Genomic DNA, 17,882 nt, shown 5'->3' on the forward strand with positions numbered 1-17,882 from the left:
AGGCCGCATCAGGGCATCAGGGCCTCCCTTCGGTGCGCCTGAGCTCGACCCCTAAGCAAGAATCTTGAGGGCAGCCCTGGGGGCTCAGCGGCTTGGCGCCGCCTTCAGCCCAGGGCGTGACCCCGGGGTCCCGGGATCGAGTCCCACGTCGGGCTCCCTGCACGGAGCCTGCTTCTCCCTCTCTGCCTCTCTCTCTCTCCCTGTGTCTCTCATGAATAAATAAACAAAACGTTTAAAAATAGATAAATGAAATAAACAAGAATCTTGAACCGTGTGGTCTCTAGGCTCCCATCCACCCCCTGGATGGCATGAATCCCCCAACTCATCTCCTGCGTCCTTCATTGCTACTCTTTGACCTCCTCTTCCCGAATTACGAGAACACCCCAAGCCTCAGCTCAGCTCTTGCCAAAGGCAGCCAAAAAGCAACTCCCAGAGTCAGGCCAGGGCGACTCCCAGAGTCACGGCCATCCCACGTAGGCTCTCCTGGCTCCTTCCAGAACCCAGCTAGCTAGTTAGGGCATGGAATGGACAGATGGCACAAGAAGGTCTTCCCAACATGTTACTGATGGTTGGTGATTCCACTCAACCTTTCCTGATCTTCAGGTTCCAGGTGCAGGGCCCCGGCCCTTTGGGTGAATCCTCAATCTGTTGGCGTTCTTGGGATTTAATTGGCAATTTGTCGGAGGGGGACACTTGACGGGATGAGCACTGGGTGTTATTCTGTATGTTGGTAAATTGAACACCAATAAAAATTAATTTATAATAAAAAATAATAATTGGCAATTTGTGCTTGGTATCTAAATCCATTTGACTAAACAACGTTATTGGGATATAACTGACATGCAATAAGCCCCGCATATTTAAGGTGTACAGTGTGGTGAGTTAGGTATACACCAGCGAAAACGGGGCAGTCGAAATAGTGCACATATCACTACCTCCAGAAGTGTGTTCCTGCTGTTTTTGAAATCCCTCCCTCTCACCGTCTCATCCCCAGGAAACGACTGATCTGCTTTCTGTCACTAGTTTAGCTTGCATTTTCCAAAATTTTACCTAAACGAAATCACAGAGTATATGCTCTTGTGGGGGAGGAGTGTCTGGCTCCTCTTATTTGTCAGCATAACTATCTTGAGATTCGTCCGTGTTGTGTCACGTCTCAGTAGTTTATTCTGGATTTTTTTTTTCTGAATAGTATGCTACTGTATGGATATGCCGCAATTTGTTTATGATTCACCTGTTGACGGATGGACGTTTGGTTGTTTCCAATCTTTGGCTGTTGCAAATAATGCTGCTAGGAACATTTATGCCATATCTTTGTATGGATACACATTTCATTTTCTCTTTAAGATTGTATTTATTGGGATCCCTGGGTGGCGCAGCGGTTTGGCGCCTGCCTTTGGCCCAGGGCGCGATCCTGGAGACCCGGGATCGAATCCCACATCGGGCTCCCGGTGCATGGAGCCTGCTTCTCCCTCTGCCTGTGTTTCTGCCTCTCTCTCTCTCTGTGACTATCATAAATAAATAAAAATTTAAAAAAAAAGATTGTATTTATTTATTCATTCATGAAAGACACAGAGAGAGAGAGGCAGAGACACAGGCAGAGGGAGAAGCAGGCCCCATGCCGGGAGCCGAAGGTAGGACTCATCCCGGGTCTACAGGATCACGCCCTGGGCCGAAGGCGGCGCCAAACCACTGAGCCACCAGGCTGCCCTTAATTTGCATTTTCATAATGACTAATGATATTGAATATCTTCATGTGCATATTTGTCATCCATATATCTTCCTTGGCGAATATTATTATACTTCCTTTTTGCAGATGAAGATCCTGAGGCTGGCCTCCATAACTAATCCTAATAGGTCCACAATCAAGATAAGGAACATGTCTGTGCAAGTCATTTGCCCAGTTTTAAAAATCGAGTTGCCTTACTTAATATTGCATTTTGAAAGTTTTTTATATATTCTGAATTCAAATCCTTTATCAGATTTGTGATTTACATTTCTTCTTGTCTTCTCATCATTTAACAGTGTCCTTCAAGGAGCAGAAGTTCTTAATCATGAAGATGTATAATTTATCAAGTTTTAAGTTTATGAATCGTGGTTTTGGTGTTCTATTTAAGAAATTTTGCCTAACCCGAGGTCACAAAGATGTTCTCTTGTGTTTTTTTTTCTAGAAGTTTTATGGTTTTAGATTTTTACATTAAGTCTATAATCCATTAATACATTTTCTTAAAATTTTGAAACCACTTATACTTGCAAAACTAGTACATGGACTTCCACATGACTTTAGCCCAGCTTCCCCTAATATTAACATCTTACCATAGGTTAATCGTTGAAACCAGGATATTAACATTGGTATAATACTGTTAAGTGATTTACGGATCTCCTTCAAACATTGCCTACTGTTCCCCTAATGTCCTTTTTCTTGTACAAGATCCAATCCAGGATTTCACATTACATTCACTTGTCATCTCTCCTTAGTCTCCTCAATCTGAGACAGTTATTCAGTCCTTCCTAAAGGGTAGTTAACCCTTGAACAACACAGTTTTTTTTTTTTTTAAGATTTTTTTATTTATTCATGAGAGACACAGAGAGAGGGAGAGAGAGGCAGAGATTCAGGCAGAGGGAGAAGCAGGCTCTATGCAGGGAGCCCGATGCAGGACCCGATCCCAGGACCCCAGGATCACGCCCTGGGCCAAAGGCAGGTGCTAAACCACTGAGCCACCAGGGATCCCCCAAACAACACAGTTTTGAACTGTGCAGATCCACTTATATGTGGGTTTTTTCCTGATAAACACAGTACATTTATGTATAACTTTTGACTTCCCCAAAACCTAACTGCTAATAACCCACTGTTGATCAGAAGACTTACCAATGACACAAACAGTCGATTAGGTATTTAACAAAAGACATTTCGTATGATATATATATATATATATATATATATATATATATAATATACTGTATTCTTATGACAAAGTAAGCTAGGGAACAGGAAATGTTACTAAGAAAATCACAAGGAAGAGAAAATACATTTACAGTGCTCTACTGTATTTATCAAACAAAATCCACGTATAAGTGGACCAGTGTACTTCAAACCCATGCTGTTCAAGGGTCAACTGTATTTTATTGTGATGTATAAGGATGTAATTGCTATCTCCCTAAATTTACTCTGTTTGTTTAATATTAAATTCTAGGCTCTCAGGCCAAAATTTTAGGGAGGAAAAAAGAAATATTTGCTACAATCAATGTTTTTATTAGAGCCTGGGATACTTCCTTCAACACCTTTGCCAGAGATAGGTTATAAAGAGGGCATAGCTGGCCTGCCCAAAATGGTAGGGACCCAGACCTCAAAAAGCCCCAGGTTGCCTTTGGAGAAAGCCCAGACTCAGGCTGGGGATAGTCTCACAGCTCAAGAAGGAGAAAAAGAGGAGGTCTAGTCTTTTCATGACTTGCCAGGGACCTTTTACCTATGATCTTATTAATTCTTTTTTAACTTCTTTTCTTTTTCAGTCTGTGCTGTATATCATAATTATACATTTCTTGTGTTTATTCCCACCCTACCCCCAACATAAGACTACCCTTCCTTTTTTTTATTTGCCTTAAAACAACCTCTCTCTAGCTCTAGAAATTACATGTGGTTTGAGTATTTCGATAATTTAGCAAAGAAGTCTGTATTTAACTTATCCAAAGTCTTTGTTTTTCTAAATCATCAAAGTTTTACGTTGAAGTAAAAAGAGCATTGAACTTGGAATCCAGTGGATCCCACCATCTAGCTGTGTGGCCTTTGGCAAGGTATTTAACGTCTCTAAATATGTCTTCTTATTTGCAAAGTAGACATGGTAATGGAACATTGTGAGAATTATGCAAAATGTGAATAAGCAGTCATGAACTTGAGTTGAATCTGAATGTCTCTGCCTCCTCTTCAGATTGAACAGCCCTCATCTGTTTGGTTAGCTCTCACAGGCTAGTATCCTTGCCCTGCTGTAACATTGCTGAAAGATCTGGATCTTTTCCCATCCAGTGAGGCCTCCCAGAGCACAGAGTTCAGAGGTAAACATGATTTTGAGCCAGGGTAGGATCATTCATTCATTAAATGCTAGGTACATTAGTGTAGGCCGGGAACTGAGTTAGACACTTTATTCATTACAGGAAAACAAAAACAAAAACACCGAGTGCCTACCAAGTACTTCACATGAATTTCCGCTAACAAACTGACAGTAATTCTGTCAAGTAGGCATTGCAACCCACATTTTATAGAGGGGAAATAGAGGATGTGGCCCCTATCCTGAAGGCATCCAGAAGCCAGTTAGAAGAAGATAAGATACAGTAAATGAAAAGCTGCTAGAAACACAAGACAAACTGTAAGAGATGCTAGAAGATATGTGATCAACAGCCATATGACTGGTAAAGACAAATACTGCTCCCTCTGCCGAGAAGCCTTCCCCTCAGTCCTTCCCTAATAAATGTTTACTCCTCCAAGAATCAACCAAAGCATCGCCTCCCCTGTGAAGCCTTCTCTGCTTCTCCAGGCAAACCTGAGTTCTTCTCCCAGTGTCTCACTTAGCCCTCGATCCCTCCTACCCTTACATAGTGTCATTGTTGATGTGCTTGTCTGTTTTCCCCAGACACTGCGAGCTTCTTGGGGTCAGGATGAACAGACTTACTCAACTTCACCCACAGCTTCATAATAAAAATTAGAGAATACAAGGGTAGAGAAGGAGGGAAAGGTTAGGAGTGTGATTATGAATAAAAGCTCAGGGTATGAATTTAAAGGGCCTATTTGGTCAAGGGGTGGGTGGTTCTTGTAAGATAATGATACGGGTTTTAGAACAAGTGGATTAAAAACCCAGGATTTGGACTTGATCCTGGAGTTATTAGGGAGTCATTAAAGGTTTCTGAGCAGACGAGTCATATGCTGTATTTTCATTTCAGGAAGAATAGTCTGGGTAGAGAGTGGGTAGTATCTGAAAACTGGGCAGTCGGTGGGAAACTATCAGCGTGGTCCAGGTGAAAGACAATGAGAGCCCCAAACCATCAGGATGGCCATAGAAATGGAAACCCTTTAAGACCAGGTGTGGGGGATAAAAAATTAAAAAAAAAAAAAAAGGGATCCCTGGGTGGCACAGCGGTTTGGCGCCTGCCTTTGGCCCAGGGCGCGATCCTGGAGACCTGGGATCGAATCCCACATCGGGCTCCCGTGCATGGAGCCTGCATCTCCCTTTTGCCTGTGTCCCTCTCTTCTCCTCTTCTCTCTCTCTGTGACTATACATAAATAAATACAAACCTACAAAAAAAAAAAGACCAGGTGTGGGGGGGGTGGGCAAAGCACCAGGGTGGTTTTGGTGTAGTCTAACTGACTATTCTTGATCTCAGCTCAGGTCTTTTTTTTTTTTTTTAATTTTATTATATTTATGAAGATCACAGAGGAGAGAGAGAGAAGAGGCGCAGAGACACAGGCAGAGGGAGAACAGCGCCATGCACCAGATCCCTGACGTGGTACCGATCCCGTGTCCTCCAGATCGCGCCCTGGGCCAAAGCAGGCGCCAAACCGCTGCGCCACCCAGGGATCCCTCAGCTCAGTCTAAATCTCAGTCTGATTCAAGCCTCACTTTGGGCTCCTCAACTGGGGCATGGAGCTTACTTAAAAATAAAAAAACCAAAAAACCAATTGGGAACCAACAAAATAGTAAATTAAGGAGACAAAGAGTGGAGGATGGACTGGAAAATAGGACAGTGATGAACCTGACAAACCAGGAAAGCTTAAGGAATAGTTTTGTGGAAGGAGAGAATCAGTGTGGTTTTAGATGCATCGGGCTTGAAACTGGGGCAGTGAGACAATCTATTAGGATCCCAGTATTCATAATAAATAAATTATAATAATAAATAAAGGAAATAAAAAGAAATGAAATTTTTTAAAATTAAACAAAAGACTCCCAGGTAATGCCTTCTGTTTAACTTCCTATTCTTCCTTCCGATGCCTACTGTTCTTATAGTCATGTGCCTGTAGCGACCTCTTAAAAGCTAAGAAATTAATCACAGATGCTCTGTGGAAATGACCTTGTTTTCCACAATCCAAGTAATCATGTATACAAGAGGACTTTTCGGAGGATGGATTTGCCCAGGAAAGATGGTTCAAAGTAAAGACCTCCCGACACTGATAAAGATAACTAGGATGCTGGCGAGACAATGAGGCAGTCACGGAGGGCTCAAGTGAGATGTGAGGGTCAAACCCTGCTCCAAACACTTCTCTCTAAGACTCCGTGATTCCCTATAAAGAAATATAATGGGGCAGCCCGGGTTGGCTCACGGTTAAGCGCCGCCTTCGCCCAGGGCGTGATCCTGAGATCCGGGATCGAGTCCACGATCGGGCTCCCGGTGCATGAGCCTGCTTCTCCCTCTGCCCTTGTCTCATGCCCTCTCCTCTCTCTCCTCTCGTCTCTCTCCTCATCGTCTTTCATAAATAAATAAAAAAATTAAGATAAATAAATAAATAAGACTAATAATGGACTAAGTACATCACCCACCTTATAAACTTGCAGTAAGCATTAAATGTAAAGTGCTTAGTGTAGTTCTCAGCATATAGAAAGTATTATTAGATTATTAATTAGGATTATCATTGTCCATGTGACCATCCTCTGTAGACTGTGATCTCCTTGGAAGCAGGGGCCATCTTACTTATTTCTGTAGCTTCAGCTCAGGGTACAGGACATATAAAATTTTTGTTTATTTGTTGGTTTAGAAACATTTAAACCATTACTATGATATATATTTTTAATAAGCCTTTTATTTTATGATAATTTTACATTTATAGCAAAGTTGCAAAGATAATATGGAGAGTTCCGCAATACCTCTCACCCAGTTCCTCCCACAGATAATATTTACATGTCCATAGTATATTTGCCAAAACTAAGAAACCAACACTGGTACATTACTCTAAACTATATTCCAAAAAAAAAAAAAGAAAAACTATATTCCAGACTTTATTTGGATTTTTTTTTTAAAGATTTTATTTTTAAGCAATCCCTGCACCCAACATGGGGCTTGAACTCACAACCCTGAGATCAAGAGTTGCATGCTCTACCAACTGAGCCAGCCAGGCATCCCCCCAATCCCACTTTTTTTTTTAAAAAAAAAATTATTTGCATTTGATCATTTTTCCGCCGATGTCTTCTTTCTGTTCTGGGATTCAGTCCAGGGTACCACACTGCTTTCATTGTCATCTGTCCCCAGTCTCCCCTGGTCTGAGGCAGTTTCTCAGTCTTTTTTTGCTTTTCATAACCTTGACAGTCTTGAGGAAAACAGGCCAGGTATCCTGTAAAATGTCCCACAATCTGGATTTGTCTGATGTTTCTCTCGTGGTTGGATTGGGTTATGGATTTGTGGGAAGAAATTCACAGAGGTGAAGTGCTTTCCATGTCATCATATCAAGGGGCACATGAATACCCACCTGACATCTGTGGTGAGGTTAACCTTGATCACACGGTTAAGCTAGTGTTTGCCTGGTGTCTCTCCTATGAAGTTACTATTTTTGCTTCCTGTACTATACTCTTTTTCTCTCCCCTCTCCCCGATACTCTTGGAAAAACCCCCTTCACCCCTGTACTCTATTCTTTTTTTTTTTTTTTCCTGTACTCTATTCTTTAGAAGCATGGTCACCAAGTCTAGCCCAAGGCAGGAGAGGTGTTAAGCTCTGCCTTCTGGAGGACAGAGTACCTACAGACATTGGAAGTCTTCTGGAAGGAAGATTTCTTTCTTTCTTTCTTTCTTTCTTTCTTTCTTTCTTTCTTTCTTTCTTCCTTCCTTCCTTCCTTTCTTTCTTTCTTTTTTCTTTCTTTCTTTCTTTCTTTTTCTTTCTTTCTTTCTTCTTCAACTGCTTGTTTATATCAGTGTTATGGACTGAATTGTGTCCCTCAGAAGAAGAAATGTTGAAGTCCTAACTGCCAGTACTTCAGAGCGTGACCTTATTTGGAAATAAGGTCTTTGCAGATTTAACCAAGTTACGATCATTAGGGCAGGTCCTAATCCAATATGACTGGTATTTTTATTAAAAGGGGAAATTTGGGGATCCCTGGGTGGCACAGCGGTTTAGTGCCTGCCTTTGGCCTGGGGTGCGATCCTGGAGACCAGGGATCGAATCCCACGTCGGGCTCCCGGTGCATGGAGCCTGCTTCTCCCTCTGCCTGTGTCTCTGCCTCTCTCTCTCTCTCTGTGTGACTATCATAAATAAATAAATAATTAAAAAAATAAATAAAAGGGGAAATTTGGGTAGATGCACACAGAGGGTAGTGAACGTGAAAATGGCCATGTGATTACAGAAGCAGAGATTAGCCTGATGCATCTGCAAGCCAAGGAACGTCAAGGATTGATGGTTACCAACTAGAAGTGAGGAAACGGCAAGAAAGGGTTCTACCCAGAGTCTCAGAAAGAGCATGGCCCTGCTAGCACTTTGGTTTGGGGCTTCTAGTCTCCAGAACCAGGAAGCAATAAATTTCTGTTGTTTTGAACCACCCAATTTATGGCACTTTGTTACAGCAGCCTTAGCAAATGAATACAATCGGTCTGCACTTGTATATTTAGTTTATACCGTATTTAATCCAGTATGATATTACGTATTTGTTGCACAAAATTTTTTCAGCTTTGACCTTTGAGAGTCCTTTCAGGTGGTTCCTATGTGTCTCTAACACGCTCCCATCCTTTTGTTTTTTGAGCACTTCTTTACTTTCTGGTACTGTAAGAAGCTCTAGCTCCTCTTCTGTTTCCCTATACCAGGCCTCGAATCAGCTATTCCTGGAAGGAGTTTTGCTTCCTTTTATTGGAGGATGGTACTTAGAAACCAAGATCTGGGTGCTAGCTGTGCTCACCGCTGTTGGGATCCCATTGCCTCTAAACCCTTACATGAATGGAGTTAGATAATACGTATGCTAACCCATGTATATACACAAACCTAGCGTTGTTTCTTTCTTTTAAAGATTTTGTTTTTAAAAAAAAAGTTTTTCTTTATTTGACAGAGAGAGAAAGCACAAGCAGGGGGAGTGCTGGGCAGAGGGAGAGGGAGAAGCAGACCCACTGCTGAGCAGGGACCCCGATGCGGGGCCCTGGGATCATGACCTGAGCTGAAGGCAGATGCTTAACCGACTGAGCCACCCAGGAATCCCTAGAGTTGTTTCTAGCAATTGCCCATCTGTATGTATATCAAGCTAAACATAAGTTCATATTGCGGTCTCTGACTCCTAACCAAGCACCAGAAGATACATTCTAGCCTCCCCCCTTTACTTATCAGTGACTTCTCCCACCAACAAAGAGAAACCTGGCTCCTGATACCCATAACTTGTTCAATCCCAGTATATATCCAACAGCTTCAAAAATTTGTAACCTGGGGCACTTGTGTGGCTCAGTGGTTGAGCATCTGCCTTTGGCTCAGGGCATGATCCCAGGGTCCTGGGATCGATCAAGTCCTACATCAGGCTCCCTGCAGGGAACCTGCTTCTCCCTCTACCTGTGTCTCTGCCTCTCTGTGTGTCTCTTGTGAATAAGTAAATAAAAACTTTTTAAAAAATTTGTAACCTATGAGCCTGTGAGAAAATTTATCAACTAGAGCACGGTGTTTATGTAGATTATGCTGTGCCTTTAATCGTTAACCTTATAGTTTCTAGTCAACACATGGTTTTCTAGAGTTGCTTAGGTCAGCACCTTTTTGCCCCTCACCCCCTTCAGTACGTTTATGTCATAGATCTAGAATACAGTTAGATTTATTTGCAACAGTCTACATTCTATCCTGGAATACCCTAGAATCCTTCTTGGTTTTTTTTGTTTGTTTGTTTTGGTTTGTTTGTTTTTTTTTTTTTTTTGTTTTTTTTTTTTTTTATGATAGTCACACACAGAGAGAGAGAGAGGCAGAGACACAGGCAGAGGGAGAAGCAGGCTCCATGCACCGGGAGTCTGACGTGGGACTCGATCCCGGGTCTCCAGGATCGCGCCCTGGGCCAAAGGCAGGCGCCAAACCGCTGCGCCACCCAGGGATCCCTCCTTGTTGGTTTTTAAGTGTTTATGAGGTGTGTACTAGATGGACATATATAAATTCTAAGCTCTCTGAGAGCACAATTTCTCTCTATTTGTGGCCATATTACCTACTCAGATCCACATAAATAGATGCTCCATGAATCTATTGAATATTCTTTTGTTCATTTAATTGCAAAGAAGCAAACCTCAGATCTGCAGTTGCTGTTCCTTGTCCACTAATGATCCCCAGTCCCCAAACTGTCTGGCTGATTCCAGCCCAATCTAGAAAAATGCCCTGCTGTCTTCCCAAACTTTCCCAAACTCTATTATAAAGTTGTATTCTTTAGAGAGCCCTCTTTTATTTAATCTGGAGCCAGGTTTCCCTCTCCTATTGCACCCTGACCACCCTCTGGGCCTCTTAGACTCTTTGGCCTTTACTTTGGCCAAAGCAAGGGGAAGAAAAAAAGAGAGAGGAGGGCTGAAGGGGTGGGAGGGCCAGGAGACCTCCTGGGGTGGGCTGAGCTAGCCCAGAAGTTCAGGAGCAATGGTGGAACCTCCAGAAGAGGTACAATGTGCCCCGTCACCTCTCATTGCCCTCCCCAGGACTACCTTTGCTCCCACCAGAAACACCAACCTTTACTTAAATCAATTCCAAACTCTTTATATGGGAGCTGGGGGCCTAGAGACAAAGAGTGTGTAGGGCCCCTGTCCTCAAAGTACTCACACTCTAACTGGAAAAGTAAGACACATGACTAGATAAACAAAAATTTAAGACGGCAACACAATAATGTGGATGAATTCAAAGGAAAGCAGACAGCTGGCCCAGCAGGTGAGGAAGAGGGGATGGAATTTGGTTTGTATTGAGGGAAATGAGGATTCTACACCTGTGAGCTGAAAGCTTGGAGTCCAGAGGAAGAAATCATCTCTGAGCACCAATTAGGGCCACACATTCACTTCCCTAATCTCCATTCAGGCCCAGAGATGGGAGACTGCCAGGGGGTTCTGGGGAAGGTGATCCAACCAGCTGGCTGAACCAGGGCTCACTGTCCACAGGGCCCTGGATGGTAAATGGGAGCACAGGTTTTATCCAAGTGGGATGTAGGGGACATGACATACCACAGAGGCCTTCAAGGAGGAGAGAGTCATATGAGCAGGACTGTGGGCAGCAGGACCAGCTGGAAGGTTGTGTGGGAGACAGATCACGGGGATCAAAGGCCGGAGGCCGGCTGAGGTTATATCACAACAGTTCTCATCCAAGCCACACCAGACTTGGGCCACGTTATTGATCTGCATCCCGGGGGGCTTTCTGCCTGTGAGATGGGCCACCACTTGTCTCTCCTCAAACTCAAAGCTCAAAAAGGTCTAGGCAGGCCCTTTCTGTTACCCCTTGTCCTCAAAAGGAAGTCAGGACCTGGGGTGCTGGGGACTTGGACAGACAGGCTGGCCATGAGAGACAGAGCATAAGGGATCCAGAGAATGGAGCGTCCTATGCAAGAGAAGGAAGAGGCCCAGCAGAGTTTACTTCTGGAAAAGCCTGTTTTCCCAGCCCTGGCAAAGCTCTCAGCAAAGTCTTCTCTCACAAGGAGGCCAGAGTCCCAAAGGTCTGCACCTTGGCCCGCACTCCATCCTGAGCACTCAGCATCTGCTTCAGATCCCACTATTTCCGGTGCTGTGGTAAAGGGCATCCCAAAGGGAGGAAAAGCAGAGTCCAAGAGTCTCAGCCTGCAAGAAAGAGACTGGTTAGGCTCCAACAGCCACAGAGTGCAGCTCTGGACCTCCACGCTGGAGGAGCAGGGGAAGGGCAGTGTGGTGCTGGCATGGTGGTGGTACTGGACTGGGCCGTCCAGCCTGCGCTGCAGGGAGGGAGAAGCTGGGCAGGTGGGGGCAGTAAACAGGGTAGTTCTGTTGTAGGGGTACTGGCATTGCAGGAGGGGGAAGGGGGTATGCGGAGGGGGTACGGAGAAGGAGTGGTGGATGTGAGATGCTACCCAAGTAGGGGGCTCTCCTGCAATATAACCTACAAAGGAGAAGTATGAACATTTAGAAAGTCACACTGGGATCCTGCAGGGAGGACTCCATCTCCTCCTCATCCCAAACTTCTGATGGCCTTCCTGTTTGAGGTGGGAACAACACGCTGGAACCCATGCTCAGGGCAGAATAAATAGTGATAAGGGTTTGGGGACAGGATGAAGCTAGTTCTCCACCCTGAGGTCAGAGCTTGGGGCAGGAGGTCCCAGAGTCTCCGCAGAGTGGGAGAGAGCTGCCCCCCCACTTCCCCTCCTCTCCTCCTCCCAGCCTGTCCAATCTGCCTCTGCGGCCCGGAGCTACTGCAAGACACTGCTCCCCAAATTCCTGTTCCAGGGTCCCAGGGTAGCCAGGGAAGGTGGTGGAGGGGGGCCGGGAGTGAAGTTCTTTTTTGGTATTTACCTAAAAGCTCAGGAAGCCCTTGCTGACATTACTGCTTGGGGGCCCAGAATTTAAACTTAGTCACTGCCCAGAGCCCTTGTTTTAGGAAAGAATGAGATGGCTCTTGTTGCGTAATCCAGAGCAGGGCGGGTGTGAGCTGCCAAGAGAAGCGGTCCTTCTCCCGGCCTCTAGGAAGGCGGGCGCAGCTCGGAGGCTGGGATGGGTGGGGCACTGCCCCGGGAGGGGAGGTGGGCAGCGCGGGTGGGGGAGCCGGTGGAGCGGAGGCCGCCCAGACCAGTCCCAGGCCAGCACCCCCTGGCAAAGCCGAGGAAACCGATGAATCCAGGCATCCCAATGGGTGATACTGGGAGTTAAGGGGCAGATTCTAAGAAAGAGAGGAATGGAGGCCAACCTGGAGGAAGGAGAGAAGTGGGGGAGGGCATGGTGTTCTCTGTCCACTGTTCCCAAGCGCACCCAGAGTGTGGGTTCCCCTAACTTTTGCCCCACCCGCCTCCACCTCCATAATTGCAAGGGGCCAGTCTCTCACCACTGCCCTGTCCCCACCTGCCAGGTGTTCAGCTATTCCCACCCTTGCACACTGGTCCCTCTGGGCTACTCCGGTGGCCCCACCACCATCCTAGGGTTAAAGCCTACACATTCGAGGTGCGCCTGCCCACCCTCTCCCCACCTCTCCCCTTGCTTCCCCCCAACCCCTTCTACAGCCTTAGCCCAGTCTGCACCCACCCCCCCGCCCCGTTTTCCCACAGTAACATGTCAAACCTTGCTCTTCCTCTCCTCTCCCCTGGGCTACTTTCTCCCATCAGCAGTCCCTTATCTCAAGACCGCATTATCCATCCTCGGGGCCTTCTTTTCTTTCCCTTTACACACATCCCTCCCGTGACTCCCACACCCCATCCCTTCTCCCTTCCTTTCAAACAGCACCCCCTCACTCCCCACCAGGGACCCCGCGCCCCTTCGCCCACACATACACATGAACTGGGTTCCTGGATTTCCCTTCATCCCAATTCCCGTCCTCTCCTTCTTCCACCCCTCCCCACCCTCTAGTGCCTGCAGCCAGCTGTCCAGCTCCCAAATTCCAGCCCGAGAGTCCCGGGAACAAAGCAAGAAAAATCAGAGTAATTTGGGAAGTAAACAGAAACTGGGAAGGGAGGGGGGAGAGTAAGTGGGGAGGACCCAGGTGGGGGGGGCCTCTCCAGTCCCACCCAGTTTAGGGAATGCCCCTGCCTTCTCCCCCACCCCCCTTCACCTGGCTCTTAAAGGGCCCGGCCCCTGGCCGGCGGCTACTTAAGGCAGAGGGGCGGCGGCGGGCGGCAGCTGCTGCACGACTGCCCTGCGAGGAGCGGACGGGGCCGACACCCTGACCATGACCCCCCGCAGGCTGCTGCCGCCCCTGCTGCTGCTGGGCCTGCTGCTCGCTGCCCGCTCGGGAGACGCCCTGGCGCGGTGCCCAGGCTGCGGGCAGGGGGCGCAGCCGGGCTGTCCCGGGGCCTGCGTGCAGGAGGAGGACGGGGCGCCGCCGGCGGAGGGCTGCGCCGAAGCGGGGGGCTGTCTCAGGAGGGAGGGGCAGCTGTGCGGGGTCTACACCCCCAACTGCGTCCCGGGACTGCAGTGCCAGCCGCCCGAGGAAGACGAGGCGCCCCTGCGGGCGCTGCTGCTGGGCCGCGGCCGCTGCCGCCGGGCGCGCTGGCCCCCGGGTGAGTCCCGCCCCGCCCCCCGCCCGGCTCCGCCCGGAGCCTCGTCCCTAGCCCCGCCCTCATCCCGGAGCCCCGCCCCCAACCCGGAGCCCCGCCCCGCCCAGGAGCCCCGCCCATCTCCCCGCCCCCGAGCCCGGCTCCGCCCGGAGCCTCGTCCCTAGCCCCGCCCTCATCCCTGAGCCCCGCCCCCAAGCCGGAGCCCCGCCCCCGCCCAGGAGCCCCGTCCCTCGCCCCGCCCCCGAGCCCGGCTCCGCCCGGAGCCTCGACCCTAGCCCCGCCCCCGCCCCAGAGCCCGGCTCCGCCCGGAACCCCGCCCCCAACCCGGAGCCCCGCCCCTCGCCCGGCTCCGTCCGGAGCCCCGCCCCTAGCCCCGCCCTCGCCCCTGAGCCCCGCCCCCGTCCGGCTCCGCCCGGAGCCCCGCCCCTCGCCCCGCCTCCGCCCCAGAACCCGGCTCCGCCCGGAGCCTCGCCCCTGAGCCCCGCCCCGCCCGGCTCCGCCCGTAGCCCCGCCCCCAACCCGGAGTCCCGCCCCCTCGCGCGGGGAGCTGCGGAGCGGGGTGCGGGCGACTCCGCGAGCCCCTGGGTTCTGCCCCGATGCTCCGTCATCCTCACCCTGGGGAGGGGGCAGGTTTTAGGGGGCGAACGGGCCAGGGCGGGAAGCAGCTAGAAGCCTGGGGCGCGGCCGGAGGCCCTGAGGGTAAAGCAGGGAAATGTCTGAGCTCTCCATCTCTTTCCCCCCACCTCTGTTTATTTTCCCTGGAAGGGAAAGGTGGGGAGGGAGGGGTTTCGGGTCAGGTCCTAGGCCACAGCATCTCAGCTCCTTCCCTCGACCCCATCACCCCACCCCCACCCCGAGCTGGAGAAAGGATCCAGACGGTGTTCCCAGCTTCCGTTTGGAGAAAGAGGGAAGGGAACCCAGACTCCCAAATCCCGCGCGCACTGAGAAGTATCCCCCCTTCTCCCCTTAATATCAGGGTGTCCAAAGCACCTGAACGTGAAGTCTAGAACAGAAGATGCCCCAAACCCAGAATTGTTTCAGACTAGACTAGGGTCAGAGGGCAGGCTCTGGGGGCCTCCCGAGAAGGGGACAGAGGTGGGGAAAGAAGGAATCTGCCAAATCAGGGTTACAAGCTGCTCAGAACCCTCCACCCACCCTACCCCACCCTACCCCAGGGAGGAAAATAGAAGCCTGAGTCATTGGGTGGGAGGGACAGAAGTGAGTCAGAATCCAAAAGATGGGGGGCAGCACGGGACAGAGGGAGGACAGGAAATGAAAGCAGCCCCCCCACCCCGGGGCACCCGAGCTCCTGGTTCCTTCCGAGGCAAGGGAGGAGATGGTAATGTGAAGTTTCTTTCAGTCCTGAATGCCTGGGTCCAGGCTGCTAGGGGTTGCCTGGGTGGGTCAGAGGAGGCAGTGGGAGCATGGGGGAGGTAGGGTGCTAAGTGGAGGGAATGAGGAGCATGGTCTGAGAAGGGCGGAGGAAGAAGGATGCCCAGGGAGGCAGGGCTGCAGAGGGAATGGCTCTGGGGTGGCGGGGAGTAGGCAAGTGGGAGCAACTGTCTGGGTTTTGGGATCGGGACCTTGAGCAGAGCTCGTCTTTGGACACGGAAGAGGAGAGATGATGCCTTTAGAGGCCACAATATCTAATTGTACAGCTGGGCCAAATTCCAAGCAGTGCATACTTCCCTCCCTGCCTTTTCCTCACCCTGGCGTCCTGATTTATTTCCTCACCCCCTTCCATCCTGAGCTTTCCCCAAGCCGCCCAGACACCATGTGTGACACTTTCTCCAAAGCCAGGAGCAGCCCACAGGTTAGAAGCCCCTCATTCCCTGCATCTTTGCAACCTGCCCTCCGCCTGTCCCTGCTCCTGGGACCACTGGGGTTGAGCTGGGCTGAGCCATGGGGGACCAGAGAAGGGAGAGGACCCCGCTGCGGTGCCCCAAAAGTAATCATGTCTGAAGCCTGGGAAGGGTGGGCTGAGTCACAGCAGGGTCACACAGGGGACACACATTCCACTCGGGTCCCTGCTAACCCCCTCCCACATGCCTGGCTCTCCTGCCTCATCCCTCTGGCTTGGTGCACCCCCTGCTGGCTTCTCGAGGAACATTCAGGTCTCCCCCCCCCCCCCCCAAGCCCAAGGCCTCCCAATATATTTGTATTTGTCCTCCGTGTCTGCTTTCCAAAGTGCTTCTCCCTTATAAGACCTAAGACTAGTCTGGGCTGGGGGTATTGTCAGGAAAGGTCATATAACCCTTTGTCAGAGAGAGAAACCGAGGCCAGAAGAAGGTAAAGGTGGAGGCAGGTTCTAACCACCCTCATTTCTACTACTTGGAAAGACCTTCTCTTCCTCCCAGTGCAGGGAGTCCGGGTGAGCAAGGCTCTCTTCCATTTGGTTCTGGTCTTTGACATCTGATTCTCGGACTCTCCCTTCCTCGTTCCTCTTGTGGCTGTAGGGGAGAATCCTAAGGAGAGCAAACCCCAAGCAGGGACCACTCGTCCACAGGATGTGAACCGCAGAGACCAACAGAGGAATCCAGGGGCCTCTACTACTACTTCCGGCCGGCCCAATCCTGGTGGTGTCCAAGATGCTGAAATGGTGCGTGTGCGGCTGGCAGAGAGCAGGAGGGGGGGAGCCCCGGACATTCCCATCTGAGACTGTCGCCTTGAGCTTGGAGAGGTTTCCCACGTGGGTCCTGGAGCCTGGCTATGGGGGAGCTGGGGGCCATGTCCTGGAGGCTGCAATGGTTCAGAGTTGCCTGCTGTCCCTTTTCCCAGGGCCCGTGCCGCAGACATCTGGACTCAGTGCTACAGCAGCTACAGACCGAGGTGTATCGAGGGGTTCACACCCTCTACGTGCCTAATTGTGACCATAAGGGCTTCTACCGGAAGCGGCAGGTGAGGCCCCTCCTCTCCTCTCTTCCACCTGGTCCAGCAGGAGGCTCCTGCCAGGGATGGGGCCAGGGGAGCTTATAAAGGGGCATAAGGAAGACACTGCCCCTGCCTTCAAGATCTCCCAGCTTTAGGGCCCACACAAACGTAGAAGAGAAGCCAGACCGCCCAACTCAGGAATGCCTAACTCGGAGGTTCACATTTATGAGGCGGCTCAGAGTCACCTAGGGGCTGAGAACAGGCGGGTGGCTGAGCCTACCGCAGTCTGAGGATTTGCATTTCTAACACAGCCCCTAGTATTTTGAGAACTAGGGTTCTGGTCTAGAAGAATAGGCCCAGTTTAGTGGGTAGAGAAGAGGGGAGTAAGAGAAGGGAGCCCAGAGAGCCTCCCTGTCCTAAGAGTTCTCAGATGTTTCTGCATATTCTGACGGGGGAGGGGGGGAACACAGCCCACCCCCACCCATGGGCCCTCGTGTCCCTCCTGCTGGAGCCTCAGCGCTGCTGCTCCTCTGATCCCTGTGCCTCTCTCCCCAGTGCCGCTCCTCCCAGGGGCAGCGCCGAGGTCCCTGCTGGTGTGTGGATCGGATGGGCCAGCCGCTGTCGGGGTCCCCAGATGGTGATGGAAGCTCCTCCTGCCCCCCTGGGAGCAGTGGCTAAGCCTGGGGGCAGGGCTAGGGGCACTGCCCGGCCAGTGGAAGGAGCATGGGGCTGTCCTCTTGGGTCGTTTGTTGAGTGATGAGTAACTCGGAGCCCTGAGCCCACACTCCACCTTCAGGCCCCCCCCACTACCCCCCGACCCCCCAGGACCCTGCACATGGAAAGATTGTTGGTGTGGGCTTGGGGTGTTAATAAAGCTGTGTTGGGGGTCTCTGGCCTA

At 50.0% G+C, this 17,882-nt stretch overlaps 1 protein-coding gene across 1 annotated transcript; it reads left to right on the plus strand.

The window, feature by feature from the left end:
* Positions 1-13,716: 13,716 nt before the first annotated feature.
* IGFBP6 (insulin like growth factor binding protein 6) lies at positions 13,717-17,882 on the plus strand. Its single transcript, XM_055337133.1, has 4 exons — positions 13,717-14,116; positions 16,570-16,712; positions 16,892-17,011; positions 17,540-17,882. The coding sequence occupies exons 1-4, from the start codon at positions 13,786-13,788 to the stop codon at positions 17,660-17,662; spliced, it is 717 nt and encodes a 238-aa protein (XP_055193108.1). The 5' UTR covers positions 13,717-13,785; the 3' UTR covers positions 17,663-17,882.

The sequence above is a fragment of the Nyctereutes procyonoides genome, unplaced genomic scaffold (genome assembly GCF_905146905.1).
Source record: "Nyctereutes procyonoides isolate TBG_1078 unplaced genomic scaffold, NYPRO_anot_genome, whole genome shotgun sequence".
Lineage (NCBI taxonomy): Eukaryota > Metazoa > Chordata > Mammalia > Carnivora > Canidae > Nyctereutes > Nyctereutes procyonoides.

Excerpts from the sequence above, each read along its gene's own strand:
- IGFBP6 (XM_055337133.1), top strand. The coding sequence starts at position 13,786 with ATGACCCCCCGCAGGCTGCTGCCGCCCCTGCTGCTGCTGGGCCTGCTG. Across the intron at positions 14,117-16,569 it reads CCGGGCGCGCTGGCCCCCGG|GGGAGAATCCTAAGGAGAGC; the intron begins GTGAGTCCCGCC and ends TTGTGGCTGTAG. Across the intron at positions 16,713-16,891 it reads GTGTCCAAGATGCTGAAATG|GGCCCGTGCCGCAGACATCT; the intron begins GTGCGTGTGCGG and ends CCCTTTTCCCAG.